The sequence below is a fragment of the Schistocerca americana genome, chromosome 2, assembly GCF_021461395.2.
Source record: "Schistocerca americana isolate TAMUIC-IGC-003095 chromosome 2, iqSchAmer2.1, whole genome shotgun sequence".
In the NCBI taxonomy this organism is placed as follows: Eukaryota; Metazoa; Arthropoda; class Insecta; order Orthoptera; family Acrididae; genus Schistocerca; species Schistocerca americana.
The window spans coordinates 130,914,384-130,931,475 of record NC_060120.1 but is presented as its reverse complement, the minus strand read 5'-3'; the positions used below and the strand labels follow the sequence as shown (position 1 = coordinate 130,931,475).

The 17,092-nt window shown below is 39.8% G+C and overlaps 1 protein-coding gene across 2 annotated transcripts in view; it reads left to right on the top strand.

Annotated features, from left to right (window-relative positions):
- Positions 1 to 17,092, top strand: part of LOC124594205 (TBC1 domain family member 20) — a 121,374-nt gene that overhangs the window by 18,882 nt on the left and 85,400 nt on the right. For both annotated transcript variants that reach the window (XM_047132563.1, XM_047132564.1), the window contains exons 3-4: positions 7,821 to 7,970; positions 8,269 to 8,363. In XM_047132563.1, coding sequence (XP_046988519.1) covers positions 7,821 to 7,970; positions 8,269 to 8,363 — 245 coding nt within the window. The remainder of the gene's footprint in view (positions 1 to 7,820; positions 7,971 to 8,268; positions 8,364 to 17,092) is intronic.

Here is a 17,092-nt window from a genome sequence, read left to right as displayed (position 1 = left end):
GGAATTATTGAATGTTGCAAAGTTGAGACTAACAGGGTAAGATAAAACTTATGTATGACATACAGAAGCTCTTAAGGGAGCTTTGCTTGGGAACAATTAGGGGTAATAACTAAGAAAAATATGGGAACTGTAAAACAATTTTTTAAAGTGGTTTCATGCAGAAATCGCAGGACATGTATGGACAGGAGGTCTGACGGATTTTGTGGTGAGCTATAGAGTGTGAGGATATTGATTTGTCAACTAGAGTACAGGGTAAACAGATAGTATTTGCAGCTAGTATAAATGTTTCAGGTGTGGATGAACGGGCATTTAAGGAGGCATGTCATCAGCCTCAGGCCATTGTGGATTAAGTGAGAGGAAGTAATAGTTTTAGAAGTAGAGCAATGGGGAAGAATAAGGCATTAGTTACAAGTGGTAACTCCAGGTCCATTACAGTCATTCCCAGTAAGATTGGATGCTATGAAATCATGTGAAGAGGAGGATTGTGTGATAGGTAGAATAGTAGGAAAACTGGGTTGAGGGTTTATTGGACACAGGGATGCATGTGTCAGTCACCAGTAGTGATCTGGTGAAACGTAAGCAATGGGACTCACCACGATACAGGTATCTTGGAGTGAGGGATAAAGATCTCACTCCGTGAGGATTGATGGACACAAACTTTTGCCTGGATACAGTTCAATTTAAACAGTGTGGAGAGATTTTGCCACACATGAGTGACGGCTATGACATGTTTGTGGGATTAGATTTCTTAAGTCAGCATTGTGCCATTATTGATCTTCGCAACATAGTGTGGAACATGATGGAAAAATTTTTGAGTTAGATTTGGTGTAGCGATGTCACCATGAATGACCACACTAAGACTTGACTCACACGATTGTGTACCTAAGGATACTGGGAAATCGCTTGGGATCATTGTTGATTCTAGTTTGCCAATAGGTGATGGAACCATTAGAGGAAAGTATTAGATGATACGATTTGCTTAGTTAAAAGAGGTATTGTATGCATAAAGAAATAAAGGGTGTGAAGAAGGTACCTGCTTATGTAGATAATTTTAGCGCAGAGGACATAGGATTAACAAAGGGGCTGGTAATCGCTAATATGGATATCCTGGAGGAAGAAGAATGGGACATAGAGGGGTGTCAGCCACAGACAGTTGCCAGACACCATTGAAACTGGATTAAGAGAAAAATTGAAGTGCCTAATGGGAAGCAATATGGAATGGATGGAAAAAAAGGATTTATTTTTTTCAAAAGGGCCATTACCAGGTATACATGTTACACAGCACCACATACCAACTGGGAACGAATCACCAGTCTACTACAAACTATACAGGATACCTAGGTTCTTGCTGCCAATTTTGCAGGAATTTCTCAATTGACAGCTGAAAGATGAGATTATTGAAGAAAGTAATAGAGCATTGGAGGGCAGGAATACCCATCGTGTCAAAAGAAAATCAGTGGATGGAACACAAAAATGTAGGTTTTGTTGTGACTACAGACACCTAAATGTGAAAACCATAAAAGACGCCTACCCTTTGCCAAACATCACAGAAACTTTGGTCCATTCAGGGCAATGCAAATATTTTTCAGCAATGGATTGCAGGAGTGGTTATCATCAAATAGAGGTTGCATTGCAGGATTGCCACAAACAGCATTTTCGACAATGTGAGGACATTTCCAATTCAAAACAATGCCATTTGGATTAAAAAATGTAACTGCAACATTTCAGTGATTGTTGGACGGAGTACTCAGAAGTTTAAAACCGTGGTAGTGCCTAGTATCTCTCTATTACGTGATCGTCTATGGGAGTGGTACGGAACACTGTACTCAATGATTAAGGGAAGTATTCATAAGATTAAAAGCAGCAAGGTTAACTTTGAGTGGAGAAAAGTGTAATTTTGTGATGGAAGTGGTAGCATACGTAGGTCATATTATAGGTAAAGATGGAGTAAATACATACTGCAAGATTAATTAGAGCTGTATGTGAATTTATCATACCAGAATATGTAAAGGAGTTGCAATCGTTCTTAGGAGTCACAAACTATTACTGCCACTTCGTAAAATGATTGCGGTATTGTCACACCATTGACACAATTGTTGAGAAAGGGACTAAATTTGTGTGGTCAGAATAGTGCTAGCATGCTTTTGAGGAGCTAAAAAAAGTTTTAAGATGGAGTACAATATTGGTCTTTCCGGATTTTAATAGAGAATTTGTTGTATCATGTGATGCATCAGCACTTGACTGTGTGCTGTCACAGGAGGTAGAAGCCATAGAACATCCAGTAGCTTACACATCAAGACAACTAAATTCTGCAGAAAGAAATTATCGCACAATGGAGAAAGAGATTTTAAGCCTTATTTAAGGAATCACATATTTCAGATGTTATCTGTACATTAAAAAGTGTAGAGTAATAGCAGATCATGTGGCATTAAAATGGTTGTTGATGTTAAAGAATCCTTCTAATAGATAGAAGCGATGGGCAGTAATACTAAGTGAATTTGATATTAAAGTCACGCATGAACTTGGGAAGAAGCACAGAAATGCGGATGGCTTAAATTGACAAGTAGCAGTATTACTTATTTTCGGTAATGAACATAAGGAATGGCCAACTGCACAGAAAGCAGGTGATGAATGTAAGCAGTATTTTAAGCAGTCAGTTTTGTATGCTATGTCATCAGAACAAGACATAACCAGGGAAAAAGCACCACAGGTGCAAAGATTTGAGCTGGTGCCAGTGCAATTAGAGACTTGCCACTTGCACGAGTTTTTGCCAGTGCCGCAGGTGGTGCTGAGTATGAAGAAATCAACTTCACCTCAGCCAATTGCCGGCAGAGTACAATACGCCAGTGACCGACAACAGTGGACAGAAGCCTGCTTGGAAGATAGAAAAGCAGCTCTCACCCCCTTGGTTATAGATCATCATCCGAGGCTGAATTAGACAGGGAACATCATTTAGTGAACTCTTAGAAGTGAACAGACAGTTGTTGTAAATTGCATTTGCTATGTACTGAGAAATTTGCCAAAGGTTATTTGCACTTAGCCATTGAGGGACATTTTTTATTATGGTACATGCAGTGTTGGAGGCCTTGTTATTCAACAAGTCACAAAGATAAGTAAACGCTTTTAACTCATTGGTGTGGCTTTGTCACTAATTTGTTGGAGTGTTGTAGAACCTTCATTCTCCTATCTTATTACCTGACCCTGCGGCATAGCTGTGCAATAGTGGCAGAGAGAAATTGTCTTAGTGGTGTACTGCACCAGAAGCCATTTCACAAACACTCAAACTTGGCCTACCATAACAACAGCTTATCGTAAGAATTCTACTACCATAGGATCTGAACTTACAGTAACAATAAACAAGGCTTACTGCCAGAGAAAGAGAAAGAAAGAAAGAAGAGAATAGCCCGCATCTCGTGGTCGTGCGGTAGCGTTCTCGCTTCCCACGCCCGGGTTCCCGGGTTCGATTCCCGGCGGGGTCAGGGATTTTCTCTGCCTCGTGATGGCTGGGTGTTGTGTGACGTCCTTAGGTTAGTTAGGTTTAAGTAGTTCTAAGTTCTAGGGGACTGATGACCATAGAAGTTAAGCCCCATAGTGCTCAGAGCCATTTTTAAAGAAGAGAATATGGACAGAGAGGTGGGAGGAAATGTACATATAGGCAGGGGGAAATGGAAGAGGGGAGAGGGGGGGGGAGGAGAGAGAGAGAGAGAGAGAGAGAGAGAGAGAGAGAGAGAGAGAGAGAAATGGTAGGACATATTTATGTGCCATTTCAATACATATATAGCAATTTTCCATGTAACCAGACTGAGGCACAGCAATGTGTGGCCAGGTACAGCTAGTTACAAATAAAGTTGATAAAATTTTTACAGATTTTAAGTTTGTGATGTAGATTATTCTTTTCATATTGTAGAGTCTAGAGATGGGCGGTGTGTGGCTGAAACTGGCGATTATTTTTGTAATCATGGTTGCTCTAAAATGAAAAGAAGTGTACAATATGTCAGTCACTCTTCTCCTTAGACAAGCATGTAAAGAATGTTGACAAGATGCACTAGAATCTGAAAACAATTGTCTCAGAAGTATGAAAACACTGTGTGTGTGTGTGTGTGTGTGTGTGTGTGTGTGTGTGTGTCCAATACATAATGAACTATATCTCCTTTCACAGTTACTTCCTTCTCCTAGATCTGTTCTGCCAAGGAACACCATTTGAACATCCAGTAAAGTAACTCCAGTTATAACTAAACAAAATTGTTTCTATAATCACAGATTATATTTTGTTAAGAGGTAGTTTTCAATTGTGAGAATGGAAAAAATGTTATCATTTGAAATAACATAGTGTTTTGAAGATTATAAATACATTTCTACTCATGTAACAAAAAATTTCATGCTTTCTGAATTACACTTCTACAGAAAATTCCATTCTTATGAGCGTATTAGATACTTAAGTATTACAGTACAGTTTCATCAGTCAACTGTGCCCACTTAAGAAAATGCATCAATTAAAAGATTTGATTCTGAGTTTCTACAGTCACAAAAATCACTTCCCCTTAGTCACATATTACATTCCACATCCAGATATCCTGATTATTTCATTACAAAACAGACTACATAATAGTCGTTCTTACTTCACCTGTACAATGTCTGGAAAGGAGGGTGTGATTTAGTTGTCTGCAGTCCTTGTGTATGCTCATCAAAAATAAAATTTCAAATAGATATAGTTATATATAAAAAGAAGTTTTTATCATCGCCTATTTCCCAAAAAATTATACAGGCACTGACTATTGCATCTCTAATTAGAACATGGCCACAAGCCACCTTCTTTACATCGACGTGTCCTTCCAAAAATGAGTTGTGCTGTCAATTGCGAGATCGCACTAGTAGTGTTTTCTCAACTGTACTCAGTTGTGATTGTATTAATACGAGAAAAAAACAAATAACAGAGGTTAATTGCTGGCCCTTGAATTTATACTTAGCTTGAAGAAGAAGGAATGTTTAGTTTTAATGGTAAATTTTCAAATCTATAGATCTGTGTATAGTGCAATAAAATACCTGTAGATTGCAATTGAATGTGCAGATCCTCGTCAGGAAAGATCACAAATACTTCAACTGTGTGCCATTATGTGTAGTTTGCTAGTTACCTCCACGTTTTGACACTTGTTTCTTGGGAGGGGAACATAATTACACGATTGGGTGTATCAGATTTTGGTGTGTCAGATGTGGGTAGTGACTGCCCACTGCTGAAAACAGTTCCTATTTGAAAAAATGACAAGTTGATAAATTCTTTGCAGACTTGTTAACATTGGTTTAAGTAAAACAATATGGGGAGTTTTTACATCAAATAAGTAAGGCAACAAATTGAATGTCTTTTAACTTCAATTATTTATTAATTAAAATCACAACTGTATTAGTGGCATAAGTCATTTTAGAAAACCTTAGCAGACAGCCAAATTCACAAAGCAGACCCAAAGTATCTTCTGCAATAGAAAATTAATGGTTCAGACTGTTAATGTGTATTAGCACTCTTCCTTATAAAACTTAGCAGTCCATCTGCGTTTGGGGTGTATTTTTTCCCTCTTCTCCTGCTGATGTATTTTGTAGGGTTTGTGGTGGGTCTTATACCAGCTCTAGTGGTAAGTTGTGTCCCTGGGCGATACAACTGGGCAGTATTTTGCTGACCCTAATACACCGCCAGATGAGAGTAGTATTACCTTTATCCTCTCTTCTCAGAGTAGTTGTTTGGTGGTCCGGATCTTTCCGTGCCACCTCCCTGTCGGTCCAACTGCGGTGAAGATTTCTGAAATGCTTCCAGTTCTCTCTACTGCACTACTAAATAAATAGCCACACTTCTCACAAACAGGGGTATATTTTGCCCAACATTTTCACTATTTCTTTTAACAACACAACAAACAATTGCTAAGGTAATACCACTCTCTTGACTACATTCAAATATGTCCGTACATGCGTACTTTAGGACCTGAGAGAGCAGACACAGATAAAAAACTACTGCTGTTCAAATGTTCATTACACCCTTGTTGGTGCGTCATTTACTCCATGGCTCCTGGATTCAGGCACTTGCTGCACCATGGCACAAATGACTCCCAGACAACCAGTGGTTGTAATACAATTTTTTACTGGTCCCCTTCTCGCTGGCTCCACCACTGCTCCACATTCACCGCATACAAGAAAGGAAAACACACAGTTTCCATTTCTCACTACATTTATCCTTATTCAACTTACTCGAGAGCACCTCTTTTCGACGGCTTTCAAATGGTGTGTTGGGATGTTTACAAATATCCTGAAACACTACACATTCACTCTCACTGAATAATTCTGACAATGCTCAGTCACAGAACTCAACTCTATGCAGCCATTTGCTGCCCAACTGTCAGTCACAAACTTTATTACTCACATCGTGGAGACAGACCACCTCACCCTTTTGTCACTAGAAACAGTCTCTTCTCAATCTTTGCAATTGACTCTGCAAGCTACTCTATCTTCCACCAATAAAACCAGCCTACTGTGGCTTGTACTCACAATTTTTTCATTTTATGTTCCACTGACTGTCGCTGTTGTCTCTTCCATGCCTTGCAATTACATTCTAGTGACGTGCATTATTATTGTAATATTTTTTACAAATTTCAGCCACCTGTAATTAAAAAAGTTACATAATAGATCACATGCCAGTGCTAATAATGAAGACATCGAACTCCATATATTAAAAACAAATAATGTCTCGTGAAATATTATGCTAACATGAATTAATTTGTAATTGCCTGATGCATAAATATTCCACACATTTTGATATTAAGAACTACTGATTAAATTTTGGAAAAGAAAAACAATCATTTTAGCATGCTGTGGTGTGTACATTATCATTGAGACTCACCACTGCCTGCTTGCTAGGGCACATGGAGCCTTCTGGATTATTTAACACTCCCTACTCCGGCTGCTAAGCTCCTCAGCCAATGCTAATGTCATACCAGAGCACTCCAAACAATAGCAACTGTTTCCAGCTTTCTGAACTGCAAATACCTCATCACATGTACATACAGCCTTTGCCATGTCTTGCAATATTTTTAAAGGGTGTGGGTATCCACTCTATTGTCTTTCATTATCTTTACATTATGCCACGTACAATCATATGTAGTGGCAATAATTGCAGAATGGTAGTTTTGGTTTAAGTGAGACATGTTCTCTCTCTCTCTCTCTCTCTCTCTCTCTCTCTCTCTCTCTCTCTCGTAATGATGTTCACATAAGAAGGCGCATGGAGGGGTGAAGCAAAGTAGGGAGGAGCAATGTACCACATGAAGCTCCAGTCAAAAGCATCATTCTGCAACACTGCCTGAAGGATGCTCTTCAGGCTGCGCATGAACATTTAGCACTCATTTTCATATTATTTTAGGTGCGGTGAAATTTCTTAGCTAATATAGTGCCCATTATGGATGCCATGAAGCAAAGAAGACAAGTAGTAAGTTATGAAGTGACAGCAGTAGTTTTCATAGCATATAAGTTCTACTGCGTTGAGTCAAAAGCAGAAATAGTGGCCCAGTGTAGTGGTCACCATAGTGTTGCCAGTTACCAGGAGAGGTAACGTCTGGATCATGAGGTGTGAGATAGAGACAGAGCACTTACTGAGGACATGCAAAGAATGCATCACGCTGGCGCATTCTTATGTATGCATCACTATAGTGTTGAAACTAGTAAAGATATAGTGTTTCTTAGGGTCTTTCTGATTAGCCTTTGCAATCAGTTTGTGATATTTAGAAGTTTCCTACAAACTAAAACATAAGTTACTGTTTTATTACTCATAAGTCTCTTCCATATAGATGAAATTCGAAGAAAAGTTTGGCCAATACTTGTCGGAATTGATGCACCATCAGATACTGAACTTCCCAGCCAAGCTGAATTAGAAAGTCATGCAGAATATCAGCAAGTAGTGCTGGATGTTAATAGATCTCTCAAAAGATTTCCACCAGGTATGTCCCGATCATTTGTGTTGTTACAGAAATTACAATATCAATTAGTAATTTTCACTTTCGTTATAGTTGGCCATAGCTTTATTTGAATGCAATGAAGGTAACTTGGTTTGAATTGTCTATCATTTGTTTTTGCAATCACTGGACTCTAAGTAATTCTAATTTTTCATGACTTGCTTCTTCAGCTTTCAGTATTTTACTTTGATTTGCTCAACAGGGAAAAAATGACATGCTATTTACATTCTATTGATATTGTAAAAATTCGCTTCCATTAATGTCACTGATAATTATTTGATAGGTATTCCTTATGAACAGAGAGTGGCTTTGCAAGACCAGTTAACAAGGCTTATACTGAGGGTAATAATCAGATATCCTCATTTGCGGTACTACCAGGTAAGGTACATTTGTAAAAGTATTTGCAAGATCTGAATTAGTTAAAATTTCACATTTAAAAGAAATTATATAATGCTAAGAACTGAGTTTGCCTGATGGGTGTTGGGAAAGCTATTACTACTATTGTTTGGCTGCAAACTAATGAAACACATTCCTCCATAAAAAAACTGTCTCCAAGAAAGAATGATAGATTCGAACTGTTTTGTATTTCCTGTGACAAAGAGACTTTTTAAGTTGCTATGAAGTACTTTAAAATTAATTTTCAGGCAAACTTTATAACAGAGTGGCAGTTGTTTAGATTGGGTTACCTCCCCCCCCCCCCCCCCCCTCCCCTCCACTTCATCAGCAGACTCTAGAAATAGTAGGACAGTTTGAAAAACTAAAGAATTCTGTTTGTTGTCTATATATGTTATTCTGATGGCAGATTTTGATGAAGATAAATAATTTTTTTCATCAGACATTTATTTCTTTTTTTTTTCTTTTTAATACTATGGAATGTAAAACAGTCTTAGTTCAAAAAATTGTTCTTTTATTTTATAACCTGTTCTAATCCATACAGTTGTTATAAGACGTGTTTCATTCTTGACTAGTATAAAAAAAAATTAAGAAAACTTGTAGCCAAAATAGACTTTCAAAACATGTAAAAACGTAGTAAAACTGTGATGAACAAAAACTATTGACCCATAGTGTAAAGTTGCTTTCAGCCTGCTGACAGCAATTTTACACTATAAGTCAATTGTGATTATTTAAGTTAGTTTTGTTATATTTTTATACCTTTTGATCATGCCTATATTGTCTACAATCTTTTTTTTTTATATACATTAGTTTAGAATGAAAGACATATTCCATTAGAACCACTGACAGCCTTGGGAGAGCCAGCCCTGACAAAACTCTACCATCTGGTGAGCAAGATGTATGAAACAGGCGAAATACCCTCAGACTTCAAGAAGAATATAATTATTCCAATTCCAAAGAAAGCAGGTGTTGACAGATGTGAAAATTACCAAACTATCAGTTTAATAAGTCACAGCTGCAAAATACTAATGCGAATTCTTTACAGACGAATGGAAAAACTGGTAGAAGCCGACCGTGGGGAAGATCAGTCTGGATTCCGTAGAAATGTTGGAACATGTGAGGCAATACTGACCCTACAACTAATCTTAGAAGATAGATTAAAGAAAGGCAAACCTACTTTTCTAGTATTTGTAGACTTAGGGAAAGCTTTTGACAATGTTGACTGGAATACTCTCTTTCAAATTCTGAAGATGGCAGGGGTAAAATACAGGGAGCGAAAGGCTATTTACAATTTGTACAGAAACCAGATGGCAGTTATAAGAGTCGAAGGGCATGAAAGGGAAGCAGTGGTTGGGAAGGGAGTGAGACAGGGTTGTGCCCTATCCCCGATGTTATTCAATCTGTATATTGAGCAAACAGTAAAGGAAACAAAAGAAAATTTTGGAGTAAGAATTAAAATCCAAGGAGAAGAAATAAAAACTTTGTGGTTCACCAATGACATTGTAATTCTGTCAGAGACAGCAAAGGACTTAGAAGAGCAGTTGAATGGAATGAACAGTGTCTTGAAAGGAGGATATAAGACGAACATCAACAAAAGCAAAACGAGGATAATGGAATGTAGTCAAATTAAGTCGGGTGATGCTGAGGGAATTAGATTAGGAAATGAGACACTTAAAGTAGTAAAGGAGTTTTGCTATTTGGGGAGCAGAATAACTGACGATGGTTGAAGTAGAGAGGATATAAAATGTAGACTGGCAATGGCAAGGAAAGCGTTTCTGAAGAAGAGAAATTTGTTAAAATCAAGTATAGATTTAAGTGTCAGGAGGGCGTTTCTGAAAGTATTTGTATGGATTGTAGCCATATATGGAAGTGAAACATGGATGATAAATAGTTTGAACAAGAAGAGAATAGAAGCTTTCGAAATGTGGTGCTACAGAAGAATGCTGAAGATTAGATGGGTAGATCACGTAACTAATGAGGAGGTATTGAATAGAAATGGGGAGAAGAAAAATTTGTGGCACAACTTAACTAGGAGAAGGGATTGGTTGGTGGGACTTGTTCTGAGGCATCAAGGGATCACCAGTTTAGTATTGGAGGGCAGTGTGGAGGGTAAAATCCATAGAGGGAGACCAAGAGATGAATACACTAAGCAGATTCAGAAGGATGTTGGTTGCAGTAGGTACTGGGATGGGAGATGATGAAGCTTGCACAGGATAGAGTAGCATGGAGAGCTACCAGTCTCAGGACTGAAAACAACACAGCAACATGGGATGATGATAGTTTGGATTAGATTAGATTTACTTTCATTCCAATTGATCCGTAGTGAGGAGATCCTCCAGGATGTGGAACATTTCAGAAAAACAACAATACATGACAAATATTTACAACTAAAACAAATAAGCTACTGTGCCATTCCACAGGTCCCAAGTGCAATGATAGTCATTTTTTAATGAACACTAAGGGTCATTTTACAAATACTAATGCACTGAATTTAAACTAAATGCACACCTTTTTGTACAAGACTAAGTGACTTAATCCTTGTGAAGATTATTTTTATTTCTAGTATTGATTCCATGAATTGAGCTGTTGGTTTGAAAAAGTGATATGTTTTTAATGACAAATTTCATTAAGGAATAAATATATTGGGAAGCAGTAGTTAGTATCCCTAGTTCCCTAAACAGGCTTCTGCAGTATGTTCTTGAGTTCACACCACATCAACTCTTACTGCACGTTTTTGTGCCTAGAAAACATTAGCTTGGCTTGATGAATTACCCCAAAAAATAATCTCATATGGCATAATGGAATGAGAGTAAGCATAGTATGCCAACTTTTTCATTTTTATATCCCCTATATCTGACAAAATTCGCATTGCAAACAGAGATTTGTTAAGACGCTTCAGCAGTTCTGTGGTGTGCTCCTCCCAGTTGAATTTATTATTAAGCTGTAATCCCAAGAATTTAACACTGTCCACTTCTTCTATCTTCTTGTCATCGTGTGTTAGACATATACTCTTGGGACACCCCTTACAAGTTCTGAACTGCATGTAGTGTGTTTTTTCAAAGTTTAGTGAGAAAGAATTGGCTAGGAACCAGTGATTAATGTCCACAAATATTTTATTAGCTGACCTTTCTAAGACTACACTTGATTTGCTATTTACTGCAATGTTTGTATCATCGGACAAACAAAACAAACTTGGCATCTGGTAGTGTTACTGACGAAAGGTCCTTGATATACAGAAGAAAAAGTAAGGGCCCCAAAATGGAACCTTGTGGGACCCCACATGTAATTAGTTCCCAGTTGGATGATGCCTGATAGCTTGATACATGTCTCTTTCCTAATAACACCCTTTGTTTCCTGCCAGAGATATAAGATTTGAACCATTTTGCAGCATTTCCTGTTATACTATAATATTCTAGTTTACTTAAAAGGATATTGTGATTTACACAGTCAAATGCCTTTGACAGATCACAAAATATACCAGTTGCCTGCAATTTTTTGTCTAATGAATTAAGCAAATTTTCACTGTAAGTGTAGATAGCCTTCTCAATATCAGAACCTTTTAGAATAGTGTATATCAAGACCATTCACAAAATAAAAGATAAAATTGTATTTGAAGACTGTTTCATTTTGTACATCAGGTTCCTGTGTCCTCCACTGTGATCAAGTCACTTGTTCCTTGGTCTCGACCTCAAATTTTCACTTCAGATTAAAAATGGCTTTTAATGGAATGAGGAAATTCCTCAGAAATTGTACATGACTTAAATGCTTCACTAGCTGGCGCTGAAACAGTTGATGCGGCAGGTTCATCAGTAAAATTGTTTCCCGTGATTAAAGGTCCAAGAAAGCAATATAGACTCTAGTAGTAACTTTGTTCACTTATTAACATCTGTTACTTGGCCTTCGGTCAATATCTACTCCCATCTCTTAGATGCATGCGTAAGGAAAGGAAATATTGTTTGCAAATGCCTCAAATGCAATTATGTTTTTCTTTGTTCCCCATGTCAAGATAAATAAAGAGTAATCTTTTCCTTTAACCTTCCTCTAAACTCTTTCCTTCATTCTTTCAGAATAAGCTCTTTTTCTCTCATCTAACCATTTGACTCCAGTTGTTATTTTGTTGTATCTCCCTTAAAACCTCCAATTTTCTTGATTTCTAGTCTAAATTTATTTCTGTTGAGTAAGATGTCCTCTCCAATCTGCAGTTCTTCTAAGTTCTATTTTGTTTTGCCTCCCCACCCACTTTCCTTGTCTATTTTCCTGTTTTGGAAAAATTTGTGGATCTGTTTTGTTGATAGCTTATCTTTCATTCTCTCTAGATTCTTTCCTAAATCTTCAAATGCCACTTTGCATTCAGCTGAAATTAGTGTTTCTGTCCCATGAGGGCTTCTGATGTTAAAACTATACTGTAATGCCATAATTTAACATCCAACAGTGGAAATGCCAGGTAGAAATATCAACACACTAGGAAAATATAGATTGCTACTTACCATAAAGAAGACACATTAAGTTGCACGCATGCACACTTGAAAGACACTTACATAAAGCTTCTGGCCACAGCTTTCATCAATAAAAGACACATACATACCATCTGTACACAGAAGCAAGCACATCTCATGCAAAATGAACACCAGCTCCAACATCTGGGCTAGCATGCCACTATCAGGCGGGATGCGACCTGCGGTCTGGAGGTGGTGAGAAGGGGAAGGGATTGTAGTGTATGGGTGGGGAGAGAGACAAATGCTATCTGGTGGAGTGTACACAGACTAGAATGCCAACAGGCGCAGTCTCAGGAGGTTGTGGGGCAGGGAGGTGGAAAAAATGGAGCGAAAAAGGAGAGGTGCAGTGAAGAGGGAAGGATTGGCAGGTGAATTGGCAGTGTGAGATGAAAATTGGGAGGAGGCCATAGGACGGGGGGATGGAAACTTGTGTGGAGGGTGTAGGGACAGTATGTTACCATAGGTTGAGGCTGGGATAACAACGCGAGTGGAGAATGTGTTGTAAGGACAAATCCCATCTGTGCAATTCAGAAAAGCTGGTGTTGGAGTGGAGAATCCAGATGCCTTAGTTAGTGAAGCAGTCATAGAAATTTAGCCTATTCTGTTCAGCTGCATGTTGTACCGCATTGTGGTCTACTTTGCTCTTGGCTGCAGTCTGGAAGTGGCCGTTCTTTCTGATGGGCAGCTGGTTGGTAGTCATACCAGTATAAGAAGCTGTGCAATGATTACAGCAGAGCTGGTAAATGACATAACTGCTTTCACAGGTTGCCTGGCCCATGATGGGATAGGATAAACCTGTGACAGGACTAGAGTAGAAAGTGTTGGGCAGGGGAGGGGGGGGGGGGGAGGGGTGTGTGTGTGTTTGAACAGGTCTTGCACCTGCCTTTTGACAGGGATATGATTCTTGTGGTGAGGGGTTGGGATTGGCATAGGTATTGTGGAGGTTGGATGGGTGATGTAACACTACTTTAGGAGGGGGTGCAAAGTATCTTGGGTAGGATGTCCCCCATTTCATGGCATGATGATAGGTAATCAAAGCCCCGGCAAATGGTGTGGTTCAGTTGTTCCGGTCCAGGGCGATTCTGGGTGACAAAGGTGACATTACTTTGTGGCTGGTTCTTGGGGTTGGTGGGAGGATTGGGGGTCTGAGGGCGTAAATTTCATGGGAGATCTGTTTGCAGACCAGGTCTGGGAAATAGTGCCTGTGCGGTAAGACTGTCAGCATACAGAGAAGGGGATTCCTTGTTACTGCGTATACACCATCCTTGGATGTCCAGGCTGTATGGGAGGAAGTTTCTGGTTGAAAGGGATGACAGTTGTTGAAATGCAGGTATTGTTTGTGGTTGGTAGGTTTAATGAGGCCAGAAGGGAGGGTGGAGCCATCAGTGAAGAGCAGGTCAACAACTAGGAAGGTGGCACACTGGGTTGAGGAGGACCAGGTGATGCGGTTGGGAGAGGTGGTGTTGAGGTTGTGAAATAACACATTGGGTGTCTTGACCCTGAGTCCAGATTATGAAGATATCATCAATGAACCTGAACCAGGCTTAAGGTTTGGCCTCTTGGGAGCCTAGGAAAGTCTCCTCTGGATGGCTCATAAACAAGTTAGCATAGGATGGTGCCTTACGGGTGCCCATAGCTGTGCCGCAGATTTGTTTCTATGCCTTCCATTCAAAGTACTACTAGTTATGGGTTAGGTTAAAGTTAGCAAGGCATATGAGGAATGAGGTGATGGGTTTGGAGTCTGAAGGATGTTGGGAAATGTAGTGTTAAATAGTGGTAAGACCATGGGCGTGAGGGATGTTGGTGTATAGGGGGGTGATGTCAACAGTTACAAGTAGGAATCCAGGAAGTAAATGGTTGGGGATGGTGGAGAGTTGGTGAAGGAAGTAGTTGGTGTCTTTGACATGGGAGGCTATATTATAGGCAGTTGGTTGGAGGTGTTGGTCAGTGAGGGCCAAGATTCTTTCAGTGGTGACACAACAACCAGCCACAATGGGGTGTCCATGACTGTTGGGTTTGTCGAATTCAGGGAGCATGTAGAAGGTGGGTATGCAGGGTGTCATAGGGTGAGGAGGGAAATGGATTCAGGGGTGAGGTCCTGGGAAGGACCTAAATACTTAAGCAGTGATGGGACCACTATTGCAGAGTTTATAGGTGGATGGAAAATTGTACTGAAATGCAGGAGGATCTGCAGCGAATTGACGCATGGTGCAGGGAATGGCAATTGAATCTCAATGTAGCCAATGTAATGTGCTGCGAATACATAGAAAGATAGATCCCTTATCATTTAGCTACAAAATAGCAGGTCAGCAACTGGAAGCAGTTAATTCCATAAATTATCTGGGAGTACACATTAGAAGTGATTTAAAATGGAATGGTCATATAAATTTGATCGTCGGTAAAGCAGATGCCAGACTGAGATTCATGGGAAGAATCCTAAGGAAATGCAATCCGAAAACAAAGGAAGTAGGTTACAGTACGCTTGTTCGCCCACTGCTTGAATACTACTCAGCAGTGTGGGATCCGTACCAGATAGGGTTGATAGAAGAGATAGAGAAGATCCAACAGAGAGCAGCGCACTTCGTTACAGGATTATGTAGTAATCGCGAAAGTGTTACGGAGGTGATAGATGAACTCCAGTGGAAGACTCTGCAGGAGAGACGCTCCGTAGCTCGGTACGGGCTTTTGTTAAAGTTTCGAGAACATACCTTCACCGAAGAGTCAAGCAGTATATTGCTTCCTCCTATGTATATCTCGCGAAGAGACCATGAGGATAAAATCAGAGAGATTAGAGCCCATACAGAAGCATACCGACAATCCTTCTTTCCACGAACAATACGAGACTGGAATAGAAGGGAGAACCGATAGAGGTACTCAGGGTACCCTCTGCCACACACCGTCAGGTGGCTTGCGGAGTATGGCTGTAGATGTAGACGTAGATGAGTCAGATTATTGATGGAGGCCTTCTGCCAGGTAGTCACTGCGATTCATAACAACAGTGTTGGAACCTGCGTCTGCAGGGGGGATGATCAGGTCAGAATTTGCTTTTAGGTTCTGTAAGGCTATTTTTTCTTTTTGCTGAAGGTTGGTTTCCTGTGAAAGGGACCTGGGGAAGGATGGTGAGGTTAAGTTGGAGGTAAGGAATTCCTGGAAGGTGACCAGCCAGTGGATAGGTGGGGGTGGGGGCAGGGGGGGGGATTAAGGTTGGACGGTGGTGCAAACTAGAAAAGACAAGGGTTCAATGGTGAAATTAGGGTGCTTTCACTTGGAGGGATCGGCGGCAAAGAAGCGCTTCCATTTCAGGGATCTGGAGAAGGAGAGTAGGTCTTTGGAAAGTCCAGGGTCTTGGTGGAAAGGTCAACAGCCTAACACAACCTTATTTCTCATACATCTTACTAATTTTGTCCTAACTCATGACCACTTCTCATTTGAAGGGAAGATTACAAACAAATCGGCGGCGCAGCTATGGGCACCCGCATGGCACCATCCTATGCCAACCTGTTTATAGACCATCAGAGGAGACCTTTGTAGCCTCTCAAAATGTCACTCTCTTATCTTAGTTCAGGTTCATTAATGATATCTTCATGACCTGGACTCGGGGCCAAGACCCTCTGTCTTTGTTCCCTCACAACCTCAACAAATTTTCTCCCATCCACTTCTTGTAGTCCTCCTCAACCCGATGTGCCACCTACCTAGACATTTACCTCTTCCTCTCTGATGGCTCCATCCTCCTGATTGCTGATTGCATCCTACATAATAGTTGCATTCTGGCCTGAGATGCTGGAGTCGGCATTTGTGTGTGCATGAAGTGTGCTTGCTTGTGTGTGAATGGTGTGTGTTTCTCCTTTGTGAATGGTGTGTGTTTCTCCTTTGCTGATGAAGGCTGTGGCCAAAAGCTCTATGTAGTTGTCTTTTAATTGTGCCTGTCTACAGCTTAATGTGTCTTCTTTACGGTTGGTTGCATTTTACATTTTTAAATTAACATCTATGGGAAAAACTCTTCATTTTTCAATTCTGATTTTAATTGCCTGTTTTTCACTTTTTAAGTTAGAATTGTCACTCAGGTATTTAACGTTGTTTTCTTGATGGCGCCTACTTGGATTTTAAAATTCCTTGTGAGTTACTTTGATTGGCCATTTATGTCTTTTCAGAAGTTATCTGCAGACCTGCATTTTCATCTGCCCCCTTCAAAAGTTAAAGTCTTTTCTTTGTATTCTC